Here is a 24,400-nt window from a genome sequence, read left to right as displayed (position 1 = left end):
TCGTTCAGACTCGAACAAGACTCGAGAAAGTCTTATTTGTTTAATTTCGGCTAGAGTGAAAGCAGTTTATAATTTTTTAATAACCATTTTAAGGTCAAAATTATTAGCCCCTTTAAGCTATATATTTTTTTCGATAGTCTACAGAACAAACCATCGTTACACAGTAACTTGCCTACTGAACCCAACCTGCCTTGTTAACCTAATTATCCTAGTTAAGCCTTTAAATGTCACATTAAGCTTGATAGAAGTGTCTTGAAAAATATCTAGTCAAATATTGTGAATATTGTGTGCATTGTAGCCTTAGTTTCCTGCTTTTAGCTAACAGGAGTGGCACCCGGTGTGGTCTTCTGCTGCTGAAGCTCACCCGCCTCAAGGTTCAGTGCGTTGTGCATTCAGAGATGCTGTTCTATATACCTCGGTTGTAACAAAGTGGTTATTTGAGTTATTGGTGCCTTTCAATCTGGACATTCTCATCTGACCTCTGGCATCAACAAGGCATTTACACCCACAGAACGGACATTAAATTCCTGAAATTTACCATAAAATAACAGACAACAAATTCCTGAAATTTACCGTAAAATAATGAACGTTCAATTACAAAAATCTACCGTAAAATAACTGACAATAAGATCCAGAAATTTACCATAAAATAACAAAATTAAATAAATTACAGAAATTTACCATAAAATAACGAGCCTTAAATTACAGAAATTTACCATAAAATAACAGATGTTAAATTACAGAAATTTACCATAAAATAATGAACTTTAAATTACAGAAATTTACCATAAAATAATGGATGTTAAATTACAGAAATTTACCATAAAATAATGAACTTTAAATTACAGAAATTTACCATAAAATAATGGATGTTAAATTACAGACATTTACCATAAAATTACGGACAATAACTTTCAGAAATTTAAATTAATATAACGGACATTTAATACCAGAAATTTACCATAAAATAATGGACATTAAGTTGCTGAAATTTACCATAAAAAACAAACGTCCAATTACAAAAATCTACTGTAAAATAATAGACAATAAGTTCCAGAAATTTACCTTAAAAATAACGAACGATAAATTCCAGAAATTTACTGTAAAATAACGGACAATAAATTCCAGAAATTTACTGTAAAATAACGGACAATAAATTCCAGAAATTTACCCCAGCTGCCGGATATATATATATATTTATTTATTCTAGCCGAAATAAAACAAATAAGACTTTCTCCAGAAGAAAAAATATTATCAGACATACTGTGAAAATTTCCTTGCTTTGTTAAAAATCATTTGTGAAATATTAAAAAAAAGAAAAACAAAATCAAAAGCAGGCTAATAATTCTGACTTCAACTGTATATACATACAAACATATACACACACACACACACACACACACACAAATAAATATGTGTTTATTGTATTAAACACACACTGACATATATTTAGTCTAGACAGCGTACACTATATGAAGAATTGTGTATTGATTTTTTTTTTTTTTTTGTCTTTAGCTCCCTGTGATATTATGTTTTCCGCATATACAGCTGATGACACATTTATTAGCTCTCTTGTGAAATTGTAATTATTTTTAAAATATTTCCCAAGAGCTGTTTAATGGATCAAATATATATTTTTAACATCTTTTTGAGCATAATAGTTTGAACTATGTGTGTTAATATGTATAGATAGATTTTACCCTCATTTTTTTTATCATGTCTCCTCTTTTTCTACTTCTCATTAAAAACAGAAGACCTACTCATTAATATCATACTGAGTGACACAATGTACTGAAAACGCAGAGTGCTGTCCAGACTTCACACACTTCAATATCATATAACAGATTGACATCACACATGAGGACGAGTGTGTAGCTGTCTCTTTATACTGTATATACTATATACGGGCACCACTCGTCTCTATATAATCATTACCAGCATTCGGTACAGTTTTCCAGCACATTCTGCAATTTTTTGCTTATTCCTGTAATTCAAATAAACAATCATCATCAGTCCTTGACCAGCCCTTTACAGATCTAAACTAACAGACACACACTGAATTTATTTTCATTCATTCATTTCATTCAATTTCCTTTGGTTAGTCTCTTTATTCATCAGGGGTTGCCACAGTGGAATGAACTGTCAATTATTTATTGGATTTGCTAACATTTTTTAAGGTAAATGGTTGCAAACAATTGATATGGGTTAAGTTTTAACAAAAAACTTAAGTTAACATTAAGAAATTGAATGTGTTTAAATTCATCCCATAGAAATTGTGGGACTAATACTGAATTATACGTTTATTTTAGGAATTTGGAGCTAGATAGTTTGTCTTAAAAGTAGCGCTGTCAATCGATTAAAAAAAATTAACTAATTAATCAAACCTTTTTTTTTTTTGAAAATTAATTGCGATTATTCACATTTAAAAGACTGAAACTTGTAATTTTGGTTATTCAGATGTATAATTAATGTAAACACAAGATAAAAACTATTTAAATTCAAAATATAATTGTGTATTAGAATTTTTGTCTAACTTTTAACACAGATTTCTTCATGTAAACAACAAACCCACAATAAACCATCAAGATCCTGGCTTGACAGCCATATTTATTACTGATATTAAAACACAGGCATGTTAATGCCATTTGAATTTCAAAACAATCAATGCCAATAAAGAAAACATTGATTTCCAAGTTGGATTCTAAGTGGACTGCAAAAAAATGCCAAAATACAGGAATTGCAGATATAAAAATGGAAATTTATAATAACAATAAAATATTGAATACAAACAATTGTACTCATTGAAAAGTTGTATTGCTGTGAGATGAGAACATTAATTATAAAGTAGAAACAATTTTGCTCAGTCCTCTTTTACATTCAGCTAGTTGCTAAAATAGTCTAGTTTATTGACATCCACGGAGGACAATGTGGACCTTTTCTTTTGAATGATGTGAGCTGAGAGTGCAACGCAATCTCACGGCAATTCGTAACTTTTTGATTTAGTGGCTACGGACAACGATGTTTAGGGATGTTTGTTGCTAAGAAATGTGCAAATGCGCACGCACACACAGATACACACACACAAACAACCCGCAGGACAGCACACCCGGAGCGACTCCCTTCAGATTCAACACGCATGATCACGTTCATCCAATTTGCTTAAACTAAGCGTTCTAAAGTATGGCTGTATTTCACAAGGATTCTGACACAACAATGCGAAGTGAAACAGACTACAAAACTTGCGTGTAAGGGGGAAACACGTCAAACTTAATGAAACATTGGAGGGCACATCTTGAAAGGCAGAGGAATGCACTGTCTTAGACAGCTCGCGACATCATATGGCACTTCTGAGTACATTTACATGGCCACCAAAACTCAGATTTTAATATGATTAAGATTATACTCTTATTAAGAGTCGACCATGTAAGCAGCAATTTTTGATTACCTTAAAGATTCACCGAGTAACGAGATGCAGAGGTTTTTCTTTCCGTTTGCCATGCGATATCAAATTCCATTAAATCAAAAGTTCAAAGTTAAAAATGAAACACCCAAAACTGCACGAAACTCTGGAGGAAACGCTGGATATACTAGTAATGCAACATTAATTGTTTTATACTAAAACTTGCATTCAAAATGTGCTTCCTTGGTCTTATCCATATTTCTTTGCACATTGAACACGTCGACCACGACAGGAAATTAAAATTCATTTTTTTTACGCGTTAAATATTTCACATTAATTGCATGCGTTAACGCACTAATTTTGACGGCACTACTTATAAGGTCTCTTTTTTTATTTAGAGGCACAACATTCTTGTCTGAGGACACTGTAATGGAAACTCATTTACAGTTGAAGTCAGAATTATTAGCCCCCCTGAATTATTTGCGCCCCTGTTTATTTTTTTCCCCGATTTCTGTTCTGTTCTGGGAAGATTGTTTCAGCACATTTCTAAGCATAATAGTTTTAATAACTCATTTCTAATAACTGATTTATTTTATCTTTGCCATGATGACAGTAAATAATATTTTATTTAATATTTTTCAAGACACTTCTATACAGCTTAAAGTGACATTAAAAGGCTTAACTAGGTTAATAAGGTTAACTAGGCAGGTTAGGGTAATTAGTCAAGTTATTGTATAACGATGGTTTGTTCTGTAGACTATCGAAAAAAATAGCTTAAAGGGGCTAATAATTTTTGCCCCAAAAATGTTTTTTAAAATATTAATAACTGCTTTTATTCTAGTCGAAATAAAACAAATAAGACTTTCTCTGTTAAAAATTATTTGGGAAATATTTAAAAAAAGAAGATAAAAATCTAAAGGGGGCTAATAATTCTGACTTCAACTGTATATTCATCTTTCAGATGTATATGCATTTTCTATATTGCTTAATTTTACTGTCCGTGACTATTCTGTTCTTGTCCTTCCTGCTATATGATTTGTAAGGGGCATGGGTCAGAGCGGTTGAAGCAGCTAACGTAAATATGGTATGGCCTGATTAGAAGTGACCTCGTAAGCTGTACAGGGGAGAAACCAGATAAAAGGGAGAGCACACTCTGTTTCCAGTGTCTCACTCTGCAGAAACTGTCGTTGCTGTATGATTGTGACCTTCTTTGCAAAGGATAAAATTTTAAAAAGACACCCTTGATAAGACTTTGTCTTCTTTACCACAGAGAAAGCCTCTTTAAAAAAAATTGCCACTACAACACGATCAGTGCTCAATCAGAGCCCTCTTTAACCTGATCTTAAAGGGATAGTTCACCCAAAAAATATATATAAACTCACTTTTTCACTGAGTTTCTTGCCTCTGTTAAACAAAATAGAGGATACTTTGAAGTAAGGCTGCACGATATTGGAAAAATCTAACAATATTTTTTTATTTTGTGATATATATTTCAACATGAATATAATATAATTTACCAGATGACTTTATTGGCCCTTTCATACACAAGATATGCTTGGCGGGATTTGTTTCTATTTGTTGCCCCACTTGTCACGTTTTGCACAACGTTTTTTAAATTGCAAATCCACCTGTAGGCTTTGGAGACGTATGCGTCACTATATGGGGCATAAGAATAGGACGTGTGTTTGGATGTAACTCAGTGTTTTGAGCACACTTCGTTATTATTGTTCATTTATTCGTTTGCTGGAACTGAATTTAGAAATAGTTTTAAAACAAATCTTGGCACTTAACGAAATTAAATATGTGTCTTCAGTGGAGTGCGTACAACCCTGTTTTCTTGTCCACAAAAGCAAAGGAGTAAAGTAAAGAGTAAAAGTAAAATAAAGAGAAAGAGGCCAAATGGAGGAGGCTCGTTCTTTATCCTCGCGCTGCAGATGGTCTGTTTGACTGTTTCTCGCTAGTGAAGCAATCAGTTTTTCCACTTACAAAGTCCGTCATGTAAACAGCAAATGCGCCATGGCATGTCACAACCGACTCTTAAAGGGACAGGGAGATGATATTCTGATTGGTTTAATGCATGTTATTCTCAAAACACACAAATAACTCATTAATAGAATAAGCACAACCCTGTTAGACCATGCGGTGCAGCACAGAGCATATTTTTTCCATCCTTAAAATAGCATTCAAACACACCCTTAATGCTTTTGTGCCATGTGCTTAGACTTTGCATCTAGATGACTAAAATAGAGCCCAATATCTCTATTTGGAAAGAGTTTATAATGTTAGATCGGTTGGGATGATTCTGCATTGAGAGTGCATCTCCATAAAATCTAATAAACAGTTGGCGCAATTGCTTAGTGGTTAGCGCGATGACATATGGTGCAGTAGCACCTCAGGGCATCCTGAGTTCGAATCCCGGCTTGAGGACATTTCCCATCCCTACCCTCCCTATCTCTCCCACATCGTTTCCTGTCTAAAATACTGCCCTATCCACTCAATAAAGAAAAAATAAAGACAAAAAAAATCTATTAAACAATGTATAAACTTTTTCGGGTCCCCGACACATTTTCGCTGTGGTCTGTGCTATTTGCAGTGCATTTCTGTATTTGCATGTGTTGTGAGTATTTTTATGCATAGCAATCTATAAATACAATAATAAGAGTAAGATACCATTGAAATAATGTGTTTTTTTCGTTAACAGTATTCAAGAACAGTAACTAAATAATAAAAATACAAATAATTCAATAAAACTGATTGTAGCTAAGATCAAAATTGGCACAGTTTCTTAAACCTGAATGCTTTTAAAGTCATTATACAATCACAGGCATCGAAAACACATGCTAATGATAAATTGTGATACAAACTAAACATTACATATCCTGAGATGTGACTGTTGTGAATGGTCATATGAACACATAAACACATATCGATGCTAAAACGATATATTGTGCAGCCCTACTTTAAAAGAATGCTGAAAACGTGTAACCATTGACTTCCATAGTAGGAAAACCAAATAAAAAAGCCAATGGTTACAGGATTTCAGCATTCTTCAAAGTATCTTCTTTTGTGTTTTATATAAATTTATCATTTTTTATAAGAAAGAAACTAGCAAAGAGCGAGTAAATGATTTTTAAAGGACAGTAAATGACAGAATTTGTATTTTCGGTTGCATTATCTCTTTAAGAACATAAAACCCAAGATTTTTAGGACTGATATAATAAAGAGAACAACACCTATCTGTATCCCTTGCTGCAGTGCAAAAATGTAGGCTATGCATATAAGCCTATATTAATACATTCAAACTGTCTTCAAATGAACCACCCGAAAAAAATAATATTATTAATAGAATTGTTATTATTATATTATATTATATTATATTATATTATATTATATTATATTATATTATATTATATTATATTATATTACATTATATTATATTATATTATATTATTTTATATCATACTATGTTATATTATATTATATTATATTATATTATATTATATTATATTATATTATATCATACAATATTATATTATATTATATTATTTTATATTATATTATATTATATTATATTATATCATATTATATTATATTATATTATTTATATTATAATTATATTGTATTATTTATTTAATATTATATTATTTATTAAATTATTAATTTTTTATTTTAATTATTGTTTATATATATATATATATATATATATATATATATATATATATATATATATATATATATATATATATATATATATATATATATTCGTATTATATATAAACTGTGAACCACTTGACAGTACAATTTCACACACACTTGCTGACACAAAATCTGATTTGTTTTACTAAAGATTTTTACAGAACACACACACACACACACACACACACAAGTACATTCCCTCTTTTTTTCTAATACAACACTTTGCCTTGATAACCTTCAGAAATGATGGATATTTCCTTTCAGCGTCTTCCTTTAAGTCTCAAAGGTTGCGTACTCCAAATATGCCGTTTGCTATGAATCCTAATGAATGGTCCTTTATTTCTGTTAACCTTCTTTTCTGTGCATGCTAATATGTTTTAAATGCACTTGAAAATGTATTAGTTAAAAAATGTCACTTCTTCTTCTTAAGGAATAGTGAATAGGGCTTTTTCTCTATTGTAGTGAGCTAAGGGAGTAAGACATGCTACTAAAATGACAATGCACAAAATTGAGAAGTGCTTAGAGAGCAGCGCACGTGGAAAGGAGAGCGAGAAATCTGAAAAGGAGCAAACAGCGTGTGCTTTCAACTTTCGCTGTGTGGCTTTCTGCAAGATGAAACCGATTTTACTACAACTGTCCACTGAAATCACGGCTGATTTTTTAGAAAGTGTTCACTCTTCTGTGATTTATTTTTGTATGTGTGTGTGTGTATATGTGTGCCTGTGTATGTGTGTGGAGTTTTCGGATTACAAAAAAGGGTGCAGCACTAAAGTAGACATTTTGTGTTCTCTCCAAAACTGTTTGTGTAGACAGTCGTGTCCTTTTTTTCCCTAAAGCAAACCAGCACCAACGCCAGCCTGAAAATAATTCATTTCGTGAGTAATGATACCACGCGACCCATCGTCGCTTTATTGATTTGATTGACTTATTTTTGGATTTGGTATATAATGCAAAAGCGAAACACATGCTGCCTGTGCAGAGCAGACGAGTGCTGGGTAGTTGATGCTAGCTCAAGACTGCCCTCTGTCTTTTTTCAAAAAGAAAAGCTTTTTTGTAGGTCACTGCCACTTTTCATGAATAATATCTCCACCGTGCTGATTTGTGATAGCTTCATGCTGTTTGCTAGGATGTAGTCAACTGGTTTGGCTTTATATGGTGTATTTTACTATTAGGCTAAAGCATAAAGAGTATGGTTATGATTTCAAATGTAGAAGCCATACTCTGAAAAAAATTATTCAGAGATGACTCCTTGGATTTACTCATTTGTTTACGTAAGGTGGTTGTAAACAATTTATTTGTGTTGAATTTAAACAAACAAATTAAGTTGAACATTATTAAACTTAATTTGTTTGTTTATATTCAACACAAATAAATTGTTTGCAACGGTTCTGCATGCAACACTTTTTTCAGTGTAGCTGTAGGCAATAAATCTGTGCTGGCTTTATTTGAATGTTTCATATATGCAGTATATACAGTTGAAGTCAGAATTATTAGCCACCCTGAATTATTAGCGCTCCTGTTTATTTTTTTCCCCAATTTCTGTTTAATGGAGGGAAGATTGTTTCAGCACATTTCTAAGAATAATAGTTTTAATAACTCATTTCTAATAACTGATTTATTTTATCTTTGCCATGATGACAGTAAATAATATTTGACTAGATATTTTTCAAGACACTTCTATACAGCTTAAAGTGACATTTAAAGGCTTAACTAGGTTAATTAGGTTAACTAGGCAGGTTAGGGTAATTAGGCAAATTATTATATAACGATGGTTTGTTCTGTAGACTATCTGAAAAAAAAACAGCTTAACGGGGCTAATAATTTTGTCCCAACAATGTTTTTTTTTTAAATTACTAACTGCTTTTATTCTAGCTGAAATAAAACAAGTAACACTTTCTCCAGAAGTAATGCAAGTTTGACGATGGTTTGTTCTGTAGACAGTTGGAAAAAATAGCTTAAAGGGGCTAATATTTTTAACCTTAAACTTTTTTTAATTAAAAAAAAAATTCATTTAAAAATTTAATTAATTAAAAAAATTAAAAACTGCTTTTATTCTAGCTGAAATAAAACAAATAAGACTTTCTCCAGAAGAAAAAATATTATCAGACATACTGTGAAAACTTCCTTGCTCTGTTAAACATCATTTGGGAAATATAAAAAAAAAATTGAAGGAGGGCTTATAATTCTGACTTCAACTATGTGTATATATAGTATATATATCTGCAGGGTCTTAAAATGTCCGGTTTCCCCCACAGTCCAAACACACGCCATATAGGTGAATTTATTAAACTAAATTGGCCTTAGTGTATGTGTATGAATGAGAGTGTATGGGTGTTTCCCAGTACCGGATTGCAGCTGGAAGGGCATCCGCAGTGCAAAAAAATATGCTGGATAAGTTGGCGGTTCACGCCGCTGTGGCAACCCCTACATAATAAAGGGACTAATCTGAAAAGAAAATGAATAAATAAGTTTGGTGGCACCGAGGCTGAGTGGATAGCACTGTTGTCTCACAGCAACTAGGTTGCTGGTTCGAGCTAGGTTGCTGGTCTCAAAATGAAAAAAAAAAAATTTTTAATGTGTTTTAGGTCTTAAATCTTTTTTTAACAGGTCTTAATTTTCCTTTGTTTATGTATTGCTACTTAATATTTTTATTTAAAAAAGGTTATTTTTTTAACTCTATTTACTAATTATTTTGCTTACAGTAACATTCGTTTAAAACTGTTCCATATATTTACGGCTGAGGACACTGACCTGGACAGATTGTTGTGCATAGATTTAGTTTATTATAGCAGCATGTTAAAACATTTAAAACATTTGTCTATTTTTGTTTGAATTTTATTTTAAAGAAAGTTTGTTTAAAAAAAAAGTAGAGCTTTCTTATTTTGACACAATATTTAAAATCTTTATATTATTTAATATTTTATATATATATATATATATATATATATATATATATATATATATATATATATATATATATATATATATATATATATTTTTTTTTTTTTTTTTTTTTTTTTTTTTTTTTTTTTGATAGGACAAATTAAAACCTTTTCCATCTGGGCTATTTGAAAAATCCTTTGCGTTTAGCCCTATATGAGTCTAAAATTTCATTTCTAATAGTCTTAAAATGTTTTTAAAAGTCTTAAATTTAACTTATATATCTGTAAATATGTATATATCAAATTTAGTTGTAGATGGCCTAGACTGCATGAATAATTGTGTATTGATTTTGATGTGCAACAATAAAGCTGTTGGTTCAGACTACTTATTTAAAATCAGCTGAAACAACACAATTATTTAGTTTTTGGGGACAACTTAATTGTTTAATGCTCAACCCACTTAAATTTGTAAAAACTAACAAGTTAACTTAATTCCTTCATGTTGTCCAAACACAAATTGATTTGATTTATTAATATTGTTTTGTTATTATTAATTGTATTATTATTTGTATTATTATTTGTATTATTATTTCTATTTATTATTATTATTAATATTACCAGAGCTTTTTGGTTTCCATCATTTTTAAAACTTTTTTTTTATTTTTAATTTTTGTGTGAAATTTGTTTATTATCTGCTTACCGCGTGGTACATTATTGGACAAAATAAAATAGAATGAAACACAGAAATGAAAGAAATTCAAAAAACACATTTAATTAATGTCACGAGACAAGCACCACTTCTTAAAACCAAGCTTTCAATGTCTTACTCACTTTCTTTTGGGGGTCTTGAATAACAGATTTATTTAAAATACTCTTGAAACTAAAAATTTTGTGAGTCACACCAAATGAGTTAGTGAGTCACTCTGAACGCTGATTAAAGAAAAAACAAAGAAAAGAAATTAAATGAAAGGCAAAGAAAATAATTGTGTATTGATTTTGATGTTTGTTTAAACTACCTATTTAAATTGAGCTGAATTTTTTTGTTGTTGAGTTTTTTGGGGGGACAACCTAAATACCTTTTAATTAAAGCATTACAATATTTAAGCATTAATATTTTAGGTGTATGAGTGAGTGATCCTAAACATACACATGGTGAATTGTTATACATAAGCTTTCAAAATAGCATAGCGTAACAAACTTTATGCTCTTTATTAGTTTCCAAGTCAACACTACTGTATATAGAGAAAATACTTTATCAAACATCATTTGAAGATGCATTGAACATCTGTCTATCAGCAAAAGTGCATTTCTGGAAGAAGTAAATCTTTCATCTCACTTAAAATGAGACAAATCTGCTATTATTTTAATCTCCAGTTGGTTAATTAACAGTTTAGACAGTTCATTAAAACTTCGCTAACTACAGAAGACAATAACCAGTTTTAAATTCCACTTGTGCGACTGGGAAACATTGTAACACTGCATTATAATGTTTCCCCGCTATTATTAGATCTGTGCTATTCTGCAACATTAATGCCATTTTTTTTGTCCCAAAATTCCTTAAAGGGGACCTGTAATGCAAAAATGTGTGGTGACATTCTGTGAATATAACCAGCCTCTAATGATAAAAATGTATTAATTTTATTTTTTTATTGATAATAAAGTCTGCAGAAACACTTTGATTGACATTCTCCATTTGTACATGTCATTAGAGGGGGAAAGCCCCGCCCATGAGTGATCATTTCTTTCTAATTAGCATAGGACGTCAGTCTTGTTTTTGAATCTGCCACTATGCTGGCGCACAGGCACTTGTAGCTCCGCCCTCTTCTGAAAAGAGCACGATCTCATTTGAATATAAACACAGTCACCAAAATGGCACACTATAGGTGAAAGCCTAACTTGTGCAGATTCAAAGAGTTCTAAAACATTATTTGTGCTGTATTTTGAGCTGAAACTTCACACACACACACTCATCAGAGACTTATTTTACTCGTAAAAAGAGCACATAATAGGTCCCATCTAATAAGTTTTTTTGTGTATTTGTAAAAACTAATAAGCTAACTTAATTCCTTCATGTTATCCCAACACAAATCGATTGTTTTTACAGGTGATGTTTTGTTTTCAGCATGTACAGTTAAAGGCCCACCACTGTATTTAGAGAGAATTCTGTATCAAAAATCATTTGAAGATGGATTGAACCTTGTATTTCTGGAAGAAGTAAATCTTTCAGCTCACTTTTTAGTGTTTATAAGATGAACTCACTTAAATCTGCTATTATTTTAATCTCCAGTCGGTTAATTAGCAGTTTAGACAGTTTATTATAACTTCGCTAACTACAGAAGACAATAACCAGTTTTAAATTCCACTTGTGCTGCTGGGAAACATTGTAACACTGAATTATAATGTTCTCTGCTATTATTAGATCTGTGCTATTCTGCAACATTAATGCCATTTTTTTTTTGTCCCAAAATTCCTTAAAGGGGACCTGTAATGCAAAAATGTGTGGTGACATTCTGTGAATATAACCAGCCTCTAATGATAAAAATGTATTAATTTTATTTTTTTATTGATAATAAAGTCTGTAGAAACACTTTGATTGACATTCTCCATTTGTACATGTCATCAGAGAGGAAAGCCCCGCCCACTAGTGATCATTTCTTCCTCATTAGCATAGGACCTCAGTCTTGTTTTTGAATCTGCCACTATGCTGACGCACAGGCACTTGTAGCTCCGCCTTCTTCTAAAAAGAGCACAATCTCATTTGAATATAAACACAGTCACCAAAATGGCACACTATAGGTGAAAGCCTAACTTGTGCAGATTCAAAGAGTTCTAAAACATTATTTGTGCTGTATTTTGAGCTGAAAATTCACACACACACTCATCAGAGACTTATTTTACTCGTAAAAATTGCACATAATAGGTCCCCTTTAATAAGTTTCTTTGTCTGTTTGTAAAAACTAATAAGCTAACTTAATTCCTTCATGTTATCCCAACACAAATCGATTGTTTTTACAGGTGATGTTTTGTTTTCAGTATGTACGGTTAAAGGCCCACTACTGTATTTAGAGAGAATTCTGTATCAAAAATCATTTGATGATGGATTGAACCTTGCATTTCTGGAAGAAGTAAATCTTTCAGCTCACTTTTTAGTGTTTATAAGATGAACTTACATAAATCTGCTATTATTATAATCTCCAGTCGGTTAATTAACAGTTTAGACAGTTCATTAAAACTTTGCTAACTAGAAAGAATGCAATAACCAGTTTTAAATTTCACCTGTGCAAATGGGAAACATCGTAACACTGCATTATAATATTTCCTGCTATTATTAGATCTGTGCTCTTCTGCAACATTAATGTCATTTTTTGTCCCAAAATTCTTTAAAGGGGACCTATAATGCAAAAATTAACTTTTATAAGGCATTTAAACACAGTTGTATGGTGACAGTCTGTGGATATAACCAGCTTCTAATGATACAAATGTATAAATGTAATTTTTTATAATCACACTTGATAAAAAGAGTCTGCAGAAACACTGATTGACATTCTCCATTTGTACGTGTCATCAAAGGGGAAAGCCCCGCCCACCAGTGATCATTTCTCCCTCATTAGCATAGGACCTCCGTCTTATTTTTGAATCTGCCACTATACTGACACATAGAGATTTGTAGCTCCGCCCTCTTTTGTAAAGAGCACAATCTCATTTGAATTTAAAGCAACAGTCACCTTTATGGCATAATTAGGATCAAACTCAGAGAGTTATAAAACCTTATTTGTGTGGTATTTTGAGCTGAAAGTTCACATACACACTCTAGTGACATCAGAGACTTGTTATATCTTGTAAAAATGGGCATATTAAATCCCCATTTAATAAGTTTTTTCATGTGTTTGTGCTGTACATTGTTTTGCAGTACAGATATATATTGCATCACAGAAATGAGTTCATGTGTTCATTGTCAAACCTCACCAAAAAAACAAACACCTTTATTTAAAAATAAACTAATTTTATATTATTGACCAACATATTTGACTTTTGTCTCCTTTGTTATATAAATAACTCCTATATTAACTCAAATATCATTTTAAGTTATCCTTAAGTTACAATAAGATCCACTTTATTTTGGGGTAAATAAGGAAAAGTAAACACTGTAATTATGAAACTTATTCATTCATTCATTCTTTTTCCTTCAGCTAAGTCTCTATTTCAGAGGTTGCCACAGCGGAATGAACCACCAACTATTCCGGCACATGTTTTATAGAGCGGATGCCCTTCAAGCCGCAACCCAGTTCTGGGAAACACTAATACGCGCACACACACACACACACATACATACAATTTACCTATAGTGCATGTGTTTGAACTGTGGGGGAAACCGGAGCACCAGAAACTTCAACTGGCCCAGCCAGGACTCGAACCAGCAACCTAGTTGCTGTGAGGCAACAGTGCTATCCACTCAGCCTCCGTGCCACCAAATTTATTTATTCATTCATTCATTTTCTTTTCAGATTAGTCCCTTTATTAATTAGGGGTCGCCACATCGGCATGAACCGCCAACTTATCCTGCATATTTTTTGCACTGCGGATGGCCTTCCAGCTGCAATCCGGTACTGGGAAACACATACACTAAGGCCAATTTAGTTTAAAAAAATTACCTATATAGTGTGTGTTTGGACTGTGGGGGAAACCGGAGCACCCGGAGGAAAAGCCATGCCAACAGAGGAAGAACATGCAAACTCCACACAGAAACATCAACTGACCCAGTCGGGACTCGAATCAACAACCTTCTTGCTGTGAGGTGATAGTGCTTACCACTGAGCCACAGTGTCATCCCTAGTTTTATATTATTGACAAAAATATTTGACTTGTGTCTCCTATATTATATTCGTTAACTCAAATAATATTTTAAGTCATTATATATTGTAAGGTTACAATGAGATCCACATTATTTTGTGGTAAATAATAAAATATAAGTGTATACTGTAATTGTAAAACAAAAATTACATATTTATTTCAGTCTAAATACATTTGGAAAAAATAAATATACACTGAACATCATGTAGATTCACACAAATGAACAAAGTCAGAAAGTGTTGGAGATACAGTCAGTGTGTGTTAGATGCAGTAAACGGTTGGTCACTGCTTGCATTCATTTCTTTAAGTTGTTCCTTAAAACGTTTTTTGGTTTGACTGTAATAAAAGTGTATATATTCCATGCAGCATCTTTTTTTAATATATTGCTTATGAAACGGCATGCATAATTGATTGAGTCAGTTATAAAAAGGCTGTTTAATTAGTTTATAGATTGAGTATATAATGCCACACTGCAGGATGCATGCGTTCAGCTATTCTGACATATTCTATTCAGCAGATAGCCTCATAGATGCCTTATGCATGGGAATGAATAATGTTTTAAAGGGATAGTTACCCTAAAAAAGGCTGTGAAAAATGAACATTTTGTCATCGTGTACTAATTCTCTAAGGCCAGTCTGAAAAAACCTGCAGTGTTTTTATTATTAATATTTGTATTTATATGTTTTATTTTTATTATTTGTATTTATTCATTATTATTATTATTATTAGTAGAAGTAGTAGTAGTAGTAGTATTTATTTATTTATTTTATTATTGTTATTATTATTATTATTATTATTATTATTGTTGTTTTTTTATTTGTGTTTATATTTATTATTAATATTATTATTATATGTATTTATTAACAATATTATTATTAGTAGTAGTATAGTAGTATATGTATTTATTATTATTATTTCTATTCATTGGTTTATTTTATTATTTGTTTTTATTTGTTTATTTTACTATTATTATTATTATTATTTGTATTTATTAGTTTATTATTATTATTATTATTATTTGTATGTACTGGTTTATTATTATTATTATTATTATTTGTATTTATATATATATTTTTTTGTGTTTATTAATTTTTAAAATTATTATTATTTGTATTTACGTATTTTTATTTTTTGTGTGTTTATTGGTTTATTATATTATTATTATTATTTGTATTTATTTATTTATTATTATTTGTATTTATTTATTTATTATTATTAATATTATTTGTATTTGTTTGTTTACTTTATTATTACCAGAACTTTTTTGTTTTGTTTTCAACATTCTTTAAAACATTTTTGGGTGAACTTTTGGGTTTTTCGGGTTTATTATTGCAGAAAATCAGTTTTGTTTAGTTTTTCTGCCAAGCATATGATACATTACTGGACCAAATAAAAAAAAATATTAAATAAACATTTAATTAATTGCACAAGACAAGCACCACTTCTGAAAATCAGGCTTTCAATGCCTTACTCACTTCTTGTTGGGGGGTCTTGAATAACAAATTATTTAAAAATACTGTTGAAAAAGATTTTGAGTCACACCAAGGGATTTTGTGAGTCACTCTGCTCACTCAAAGAAAAGACAAGAAAATGAAAGAAAAAGAAAAGGAAAAAAAGAAAACAATAAAAGTAAAGAAAAGAAAAGGGAAAACAAAAGAAAAATAAATAAAACCTAAACTAACCTAAATGCCAATAATGCAATATTATCTATTAGTGACTGAGTTACTATTTAAATATACGGGTGTCCTCTGATTCAGAATTGATCACAGTAAATATCTCAGTTTAAATGACTTTTTAATCATTCATCACAGTGGAAAGGGTAAGTCACTTGATGTGGATGGCAGAATGCAATATTCTGTGAAGTGTTTGATGGAATGAAAAACAGCCTTACTACTTATTATATACTGCACAATATACACATTACACTGCCTACTGAGCTTTATAAATAATAACTAAAACAGAAGGTATGTGATTACAAAAATAACAAGTTTCTTAGAGAAGCATGCAATACAGTAGTTACCTCGTAACCTTACTATATTCGTCAGCTGACCTCAATTCTTTGAGTTTTCGATTATTTAACCTTGAACAGTTTGCATTTTAATGTATATGAATGGGATAAACATGGGGTTAATAGTGGGATCAAAATTAGGATACATTCTGTACTAAGTTGGCGACATAGTGGCTCGGTGTTAAGCACTGTCGCCTAAAAGGTCGCCGGTTTGAGTCCCGGCTGGGTCAGTTGGCAATTCTGTGTGGAGTTTGCATGTTCTTCCTGTGTTGGCGTGGTTTTCCTCCGGGTGCTCCGGTTTCCCCCACAGTCCAAACACATGCGCTGTAGGTAAATTGATTAAATAAACTAGCCGTTTTGTATGTGTGTCTGATTGTGTGAGTGTATGGGTGTTTCCCAGCACTGGGTTGTGGCTGGAAGGACATTCGCTGTGTAAAACATATAGTTGGCGGTTCATTTTGCTGTGGCGACCCTTGATAAATAAGCGACTAACCCGAAGGAAAAAGAATGAACTGTATAAGTCATAGATTTCCAGTCTTGCTTCTAGAGCAGGGGTCTCAAACTCGCGGCCCGCGGGCCATTTGCGGCCCTCAGTGCAATATTTTGTGGCCCGCGCTGACCGCTGTACACTGACAGAATCAGCGGAGCGGGGAGAGAGAGCGCTCCCCGCTCCGCTGATTCTATCCGTACACAGCGGTCACTGGCATTCCCCGCCCGCCGTGTAAACTAAGGGGCGGGGATGCCGGTGACGTCACCACGCACCCCGCCCCTTTGTTAGACACTGTGACGGGCGGGAAGTGTTTAGGAGGGAACTCGCGCCGGCCAGAACCAAGGTAAGCTGTTCCCGCCCCTGCCTGCCACTTAGCTACCTATCTGCAGCCTGCCACCTACCTAGCTACAGCCTGCATCTTATATATATTATAGGTAGATACAGACTGGTACAGACTGATGTGACTGGAGTGGGGTGGGGGTGTTTTATTTATACATATATACGCCTTTTTTTTTAGGTGAGGGAATGGAAGTTTGGAGTGAGTTCCCCCACTTTTTTCCCTAGGACTTCAATAAGTCAAAGTACAGGTCTAGACTTAATGATGATCATCTTCAAGCCATACTGAGGGTCTCAACTGCTTCCGCTCTAAAGCCAAATGTGGTTCAGATTTGTGAGAAGAAGCGCTGTCAAGTCTCTGGCAGCAAGAAGTAGGCAAAAGATGCCATGTTCAGAAGAACTGTTCATAATCTTCACTCAATGTTCTATTAATGTTCAGGACACTTCATGTTCAGAAGAAATAATTAAAACTGTTAATAATGACATTTGATCCCTTATCCCAGCCTTACCCAGACTTTGCCTCCTGCGGCCCCCAGGTAAATTGAGTTTGAGACCCCTGTTCTAGAGTGACGTACAGTTACTGAACCAATGTAAAATACCCAGCTCGGGTATCCAAAATACTGTGTATTTAAGTGTAAATAACTTTTGTACAGTACAATAAAAACCAAAGGGATTCATTTTTGCATAAATTATAGATTCTACACTTTCAAAAGAAACCACTTAATAGGGTCTGGTGCAATGCTAGCCCTTTAAATCTTAAAGCGAAAGTCGATGGTACCGTGTCCGAGGAGTTTAACTGGTTAAAAATGGTGTTTTACAAAATATTTGTCAACTATCCATATACAGCATACACACACTCACACTCTTGTCTGTCCTTTGCTGCAGTATATAGTACAGGGATGTGCAATATAGCACTTATAATAGAATTTCTGAAATGTTTAAGGGCAACAGGGCATCTTTTCTTCTAAATTCTTCTTCTAAATTTACACAAAAGCAGTCATTTTCTGTGCTGCTTCATTCTAGCAAACGGCATCCCGTGACCACTAATTCCATAAGACCGAGAAAGACACATTCTACAAAAAATATGTCAATAAACAATGCATATTCTATTAGCTAATGTGACATGCGTGCCTGTGCTTATTTGTATTTGATTTATTGGTAACATTTGAGCTACAATGCAGTTGAAATATAAGCCCTAAGCAATGACCCGCTGTATTTGGTTCTCCCGCTGAGATCTGTACAATATATCAGTATAATTTGTCATTGCTTAAGGAATGTATTTTAACTACCTCATGTGATGGGCACACGTTGTCTGATTTTTTTTTTTAGGAATAAAATAGTGTAAACCTGCAAATTTCATAGACACTCAGACAGACATTGTGTTGTAATATCATCAAAATATATAACACTTTAAAATAATAAATGTCCATTAGCTAATGTTTGTTTATGTATTTATTCACATCAACTACAAATGACAGCGTTTATTAATCATAGTTCAACTACTACTACAAACGCATTATTAAAATATAAATTCATGCTTGTTAACATTAGTTAATGATGAACAATTTTATTTTCATCAACTAACCTTAACAACGATGAATAAATACTGTAATAAATGTATGGTTCATTGCTTGTTCATGTTGTGAAATATATTAACTAGGGCTGCAACTAACGATTGTTTTAATAATCGATTAATCTGCCGATTATTTTTTCAATTAATCAATGAATCAGATATATATAAAAAAAAAACTTTAATTTCCAACCCTTTATTCAAAAACAGAACTATCTTTAGCTAGATTTCTAAATCTTTAGTTAAACGTACGCTGGATAAATTGGCGGTTCATTAAAAAAATGAATGAATTAATATATATATATATTTCTGACCTATTTTCTCTGCCCCTGGCTTAGTTATGAATGTGTGGCGGTTTTTTATTTATTATTAGTATTGTTTTATCTACTGTACCCTTTGCATATTTGTATTAATATAGTATATATTTTCTGTATTGCTGTATTGTTTAAAATGTTATTTTATCTCTCTGTTATTATTACTCTCATTTTTACTATATATATACACAGTTGAATTCAGAATTATTCACCCTCTTTGATTTTTTTTTCCTTTTTAAAACATTTCCCAAAAAATAAAAAAAAAAGGTGGGCTAATAATTTATATATATATATATATATATATATATATATATATATATATATATATATATATATATATATATATATATATATATATATATATAAACAAAATCAAACATGGACAGTCTTAAAAAACCCTTTTGTATGAGGAACTACTTTCTTCCGCGTTGGATTCAAATCATAAGCTGACAGTTAAACAGCTGAGCATGTATCTTTTAAACTTTAGATCTGTAGAGTCTGCTTTTTGCTGGCTGTATGTGGGCGGAGTAATACACAAAGGGTAAAGAGGCTGTACGGGTGCTGATATTATATCACAGCTGTATATTATATCACAATATATATCACAGCTGTCAGCCAATCAGATTCGAGAACCAGACAGAACTGTTGTATATATAAATATGTGTGTGTGTGTATATATGTATGTATGTATGTATGTGTGTGTGTGTGTGTGTGTGTGTGTGTGTGTGTGTGTGTGTGTGTGTATATATATATATATATATATATATATATATATATATATATATATATATATATATATATATATATATGCTTTATTTAAAGAGAAAGAAAATGTGAGCAAACTGTGTTCTGCTGCTAGATTAAAGTAGTTAGTTAATGTCTAATGATTCTATGTATTTGATGCTGTGGCTCTTTATAGTTAAACTAAAATAATTGAAGAAAACACACACTATAAACTATCTATGTGAAGTTTATTTATAAACTAATTTTGAGAGGATCACGTGCTTATGATTGCTTGAGTCTGGTCCCGCATTATACAATTTATGGTTCACCAATCAGACGATTCCTAAGCCACTATAAATACTCTAAGTTCCATATAACAGCCATCTTCGTTTTCAAGAATCGCCTCTTTCACGCCTACTCCTCCTCCTTTCCTAGATGGGTGGCACAGTTGCCCAGTGGTTAGCACTGTTGCCTCACAGCAATAACGTCACTGAATCTAGTCTTTACCAGTCGACATTTCTGTGCGGAGTTTACACGTTCTCCACATGCTCACGTGGGTTCTCCCTCATTTCTCCCGGTTTCCTCTCACCTTCCAAAAACAAACAACTTAAGTTAATTGACTAATCCAAATCGGCATCATAGACATGCTCCTAGTAAGTAGTTCTCTCTTAAGAGCAATCACTATCTGTTCATTAGCTACTACAGCAGGGGAGTTCTCCAGATCTACCTGAGCTCAAACTCCCCTCTTGCCTTACAAACAAAAGGGAGCCCTGGGTTTTAGGATCTTATGAGCTCAGGGCTCTCTCCCGGGACAGCATGCCAAACAAGCTTTAAAATCAATCATCAGCTAAGTGTGAACTCTTGAAGAATATTTATTGAACATCAACGTTGAACAACTAAAATTAAAGCTAACATTGTCTAAAATGAACAGTCACATGACTCCTCATGTGGTTGGGAAAGCAATCGTAAAATTCGACCTGGAAGAAATAGATCGATTATTGGTTCTGAATGTTGATTTCGATTACTTTTCGATTATTCACCCAGCCCTAGTTTGAACAAGTCATTTTTTTGTAAGTGTAAGATGTTTTCCAGTATGTGAACTGATGTGTTTCCTCTTTGTGTTTGTTCCTGTCGCACACACAGGTGACATCAGGTGCAAGGGGATGACCGAACGCATTCACCACATTAATCTTCACAACTTCAGCAATTCTGTACTTGAGACCCTCAATGAGCAGCGAAACCGCGGGCACTTCTGTGACGTGACTGTTCGGATCCATGGTAGCATGCTGCGCGCTCACCGCTGTGTGCTGGCTGCCGGCAGCCCCTTCTTTCAGGACAAGCTGCTCCTGGGCTACAGCGACATCGAGATCCCCTCTGTGGTCTCGGTCCAGTCCGTCCAGAAACTGATCGACTTCATGTACAGCGGCGTGCTGCGGGTCTCCCAATCCGAGGCCCTGCAGATCCTCACGGCTGCCAGCATCCTTCAGATCAAGACAGTTATCGACGAGTGCACCAGGATTGTCTCGCAGAATGTGGGCATTTCGGGATCTGGCAGCTTTTCGGTGGTCCCGGGGGACTCGGGGCAGGAGACGCCGCGGGGAACTCCGGAGTCTGGCACGTCTGGTCCCAGCAGCGACGCCGAGTCGGGCTACATGCAAACATCTCACCAGAGCGTTTACTCCTCGCTTTATTCCAGCTGCTCGGGGTTGGGCCTGCAAAACGGTACCCGCGGAAATCGCTCCCACTATGCCGGCGCTGCGGTGATAGCCAACTACGACTCGGCCTTGCCACTGCAGCAGAAGGAGGCCGGGCAGGACCCTGCCTGGATCACGCGCATCCATGAGCGTTCACAGCAGATGGAGCGATTCCTGTCCACCACCGAGACGACACACTGCCGCAAACAGCCCCGTCCTGTCAGGCTCCACCCAGGGGACATCCACATCAAGCAGGAGCAAGGGGACGAGTTCAACTGCTATGGGATCGAGGATTGCCGGGAGGACGGCGAGCCATTGGAGTGCGTGGAAAGCGAGCCCAAAGGCGAGAGCTTCGACTCTGGCGTCAGCTCTTCCATCGGCACCGAAACCGACTCCGTTGAACAGCCTTTCCTGTCTGGGTTCAACTGTCCGAGTAAGGGCCAGCAGGGCGAGCGTGGGACCCCGGTGCAGATCGAAGTCAATGATTCCTCCCCCGAGCAAACCCAAGAGATCATCGAAGATTCGAGCGGAAACGGTCCTACTCAAGAAAGTGGCGAGATCGGGATCCATCAAGCCAATCTAACAGCTCCCCAAGTGATGCCCGGTGGGCCGTACCTGCGGCCAGGTGAGCCGCTTACCAGCAACCTACGTATGCCCCTGACCCTGACCAGCAACTCCCAGGTAATGGGAACTGCGGGCAACACGTACCTGCCTACGCTCTTCGCCACCCAGTCAGCCAGCGACAACAAGCCTTTCCTCTTCAGTCTGCCCCAGTCCATCGGGAGCCAGCAGCCGCAGTTTGTGGCCGTCCCCTCTCCCAACATGCCTCCGTTCCCCGGCGGGCTGTCTGTGCCGCCAGGAGGGAGTCAGCAGCAGGGCGGTGCACCGGGGGGACAGCACGGGGAGAAGAAGCCGTACGCGTGCACTCTTTGCTGTAAGACCTTTACTGCCAAACAAAACTACGTCAAACACATGTTCGTGCACACAGGTAAGCACTCTTCAATTCTCTATGCTAAGTTAAAGTTAGTTCACTTTCAGAGTTAAAGTACTTACTTGTTTCAAACCTGTTTTTTATTAAACCAAAACACAAATGGAAAAAAAATGTAATATTGTAATCTAGATTACTTAAAATGTTTATGAATAGACTAAAACTTTTTCGAATAATTCATTTGGATGTATTACGTCAATATTGATTTAATTAGTCAGCGACAGGAATACAGAATGCTGTCAGTGTAACGGAGGCCAGCTAGTAAGTGCTGTGCAGGTAAACGTCACTCCTCTGACCTCTAAAGGTGCTCTAGCGACAGACTCTAGAGGCCATGGTCTTTAGCCTCCTTGTTAGAGCAACCGACTCCCATGCGGAAGATTGCCAGTTCGATACCAGCTCGGAGCGGGTTTCGGTGGCGTAGAACCAGAGGGGTTACATCAAGTTAACCGAAGATCGAAAATTCCGTCATCATTTACAAAAATTCAACAAAGGCTCATTCTGAAAACGTAGCCCTATATACATTTCTGGAGATCGCAAATTATGTAGCCAGAAGTACGTATGGCTGCATTTCATCTTTAAAATTAACGCCACGGGGCGGTATGACAGCGTTCCTGTTAGCGCTTACCAGCTGACTGCTAACCTATATATGGACGCCTTTCACGATGTTGCCAGTTTATCCTGTAGCTCACCATATATGTCATCGGAATTGAGACGCAGAGAGGAGTTGACCTAACAATGAGGTTTGAGTCCAGCAAAAATGGTTCTAGAAAGTGGGTAACAGAAGCCAAAAAATTAAATAAACAAGTAAATAACAGGGTGAAAACGTGGTAAAAATCAGCCGAGCGCTTTGCTTGATTGCTTTTTAAATCTGTCGGTTGGGTTTAGGGAAGGATGAGGGTGGGTTCGTTGATCAGTTAGTCAGTCGACAGCGGCCTCTGGTGGATTTACGTGAGAACAGGCGCAAATGACACGAGAGAAGTTTGAGATCTGAAAAAGCGTACACAGCGCCCTCTGGTGGATTTACATGAGAACAGCAGGCGCAAATGGCACGAGAGAAGTTTGAGATCTGAAAAGCGTACACAGCGCCCTCTGGTGGATTTGCAAAAACAAATACTGCAAAAAAAACATAGCTCCTGGGATGCATTTGGCACTCTCCAGAAATGTATATAGTTTACAATATTAATCAAAATGTATATAAACGTTTTCAGAATTAGCCTGGGATGCAAAAATTACTGAACATAAACAAACAAAAAATCTGATATGGCTTTCGATTTATGGTTCAACAGAAAAATAAATAAATAAATAAATAAATTACTGACCTGGACAAAATTGAAGGATATCAAAAATTTAGTCCACGTCTAAAAGACAAACAAATTCATGTCTGGATATAACCTATTAAACTTTTATACAATGTATGGCTCCAACATGAAACGTATGTCATAAATGCA

General features: G+C 34.5%; 1 protein-coding gene across 4 annotated transcripts in view; it reads left to right on the top strand.

Moving 5' to 3' along the window:
• The window catches only part of zbtb20 (zinc finger and BTB domain containing 20), a 135,162-nt gene that overhangs the window by 98,786 nt on the left and 11,976 nt on the right, over positions 1-24,400 (top strand). For all 4 annotated transcript variants that reach the window (XM_073950857.1, XM_068221291.2, XM_073950858.1 and 1 more), the window contains 1 exon segment: positions 21,414-22,952. In XM_073950857.1, coding sequence (XP_073806958.1) covers positions 21,434-22,952 — 1,519 coding nt within the window. In that variant the 5' untranslated portion in view covers positions 21,414-21,433.

The sequence above is a fragment of the Danio rerio genome, chromosome 5, assembly GCF_049306965.1.
Source record: "Danio rerio strain Tuebingen ecotype United States chromosome 5, GRCz12tu, whole genome shotgun sequence".
Lineage (NCBI taxonomy): Eukaryota > Metazoa > Chordata > Actinopteri > Cypriniformes > Danionidae > Danio > Danio rerio.
Note: the sequence above shows the minus strand (reverse complement) of the source record. Positions and strands in the feature narration are given on the sequence as shown.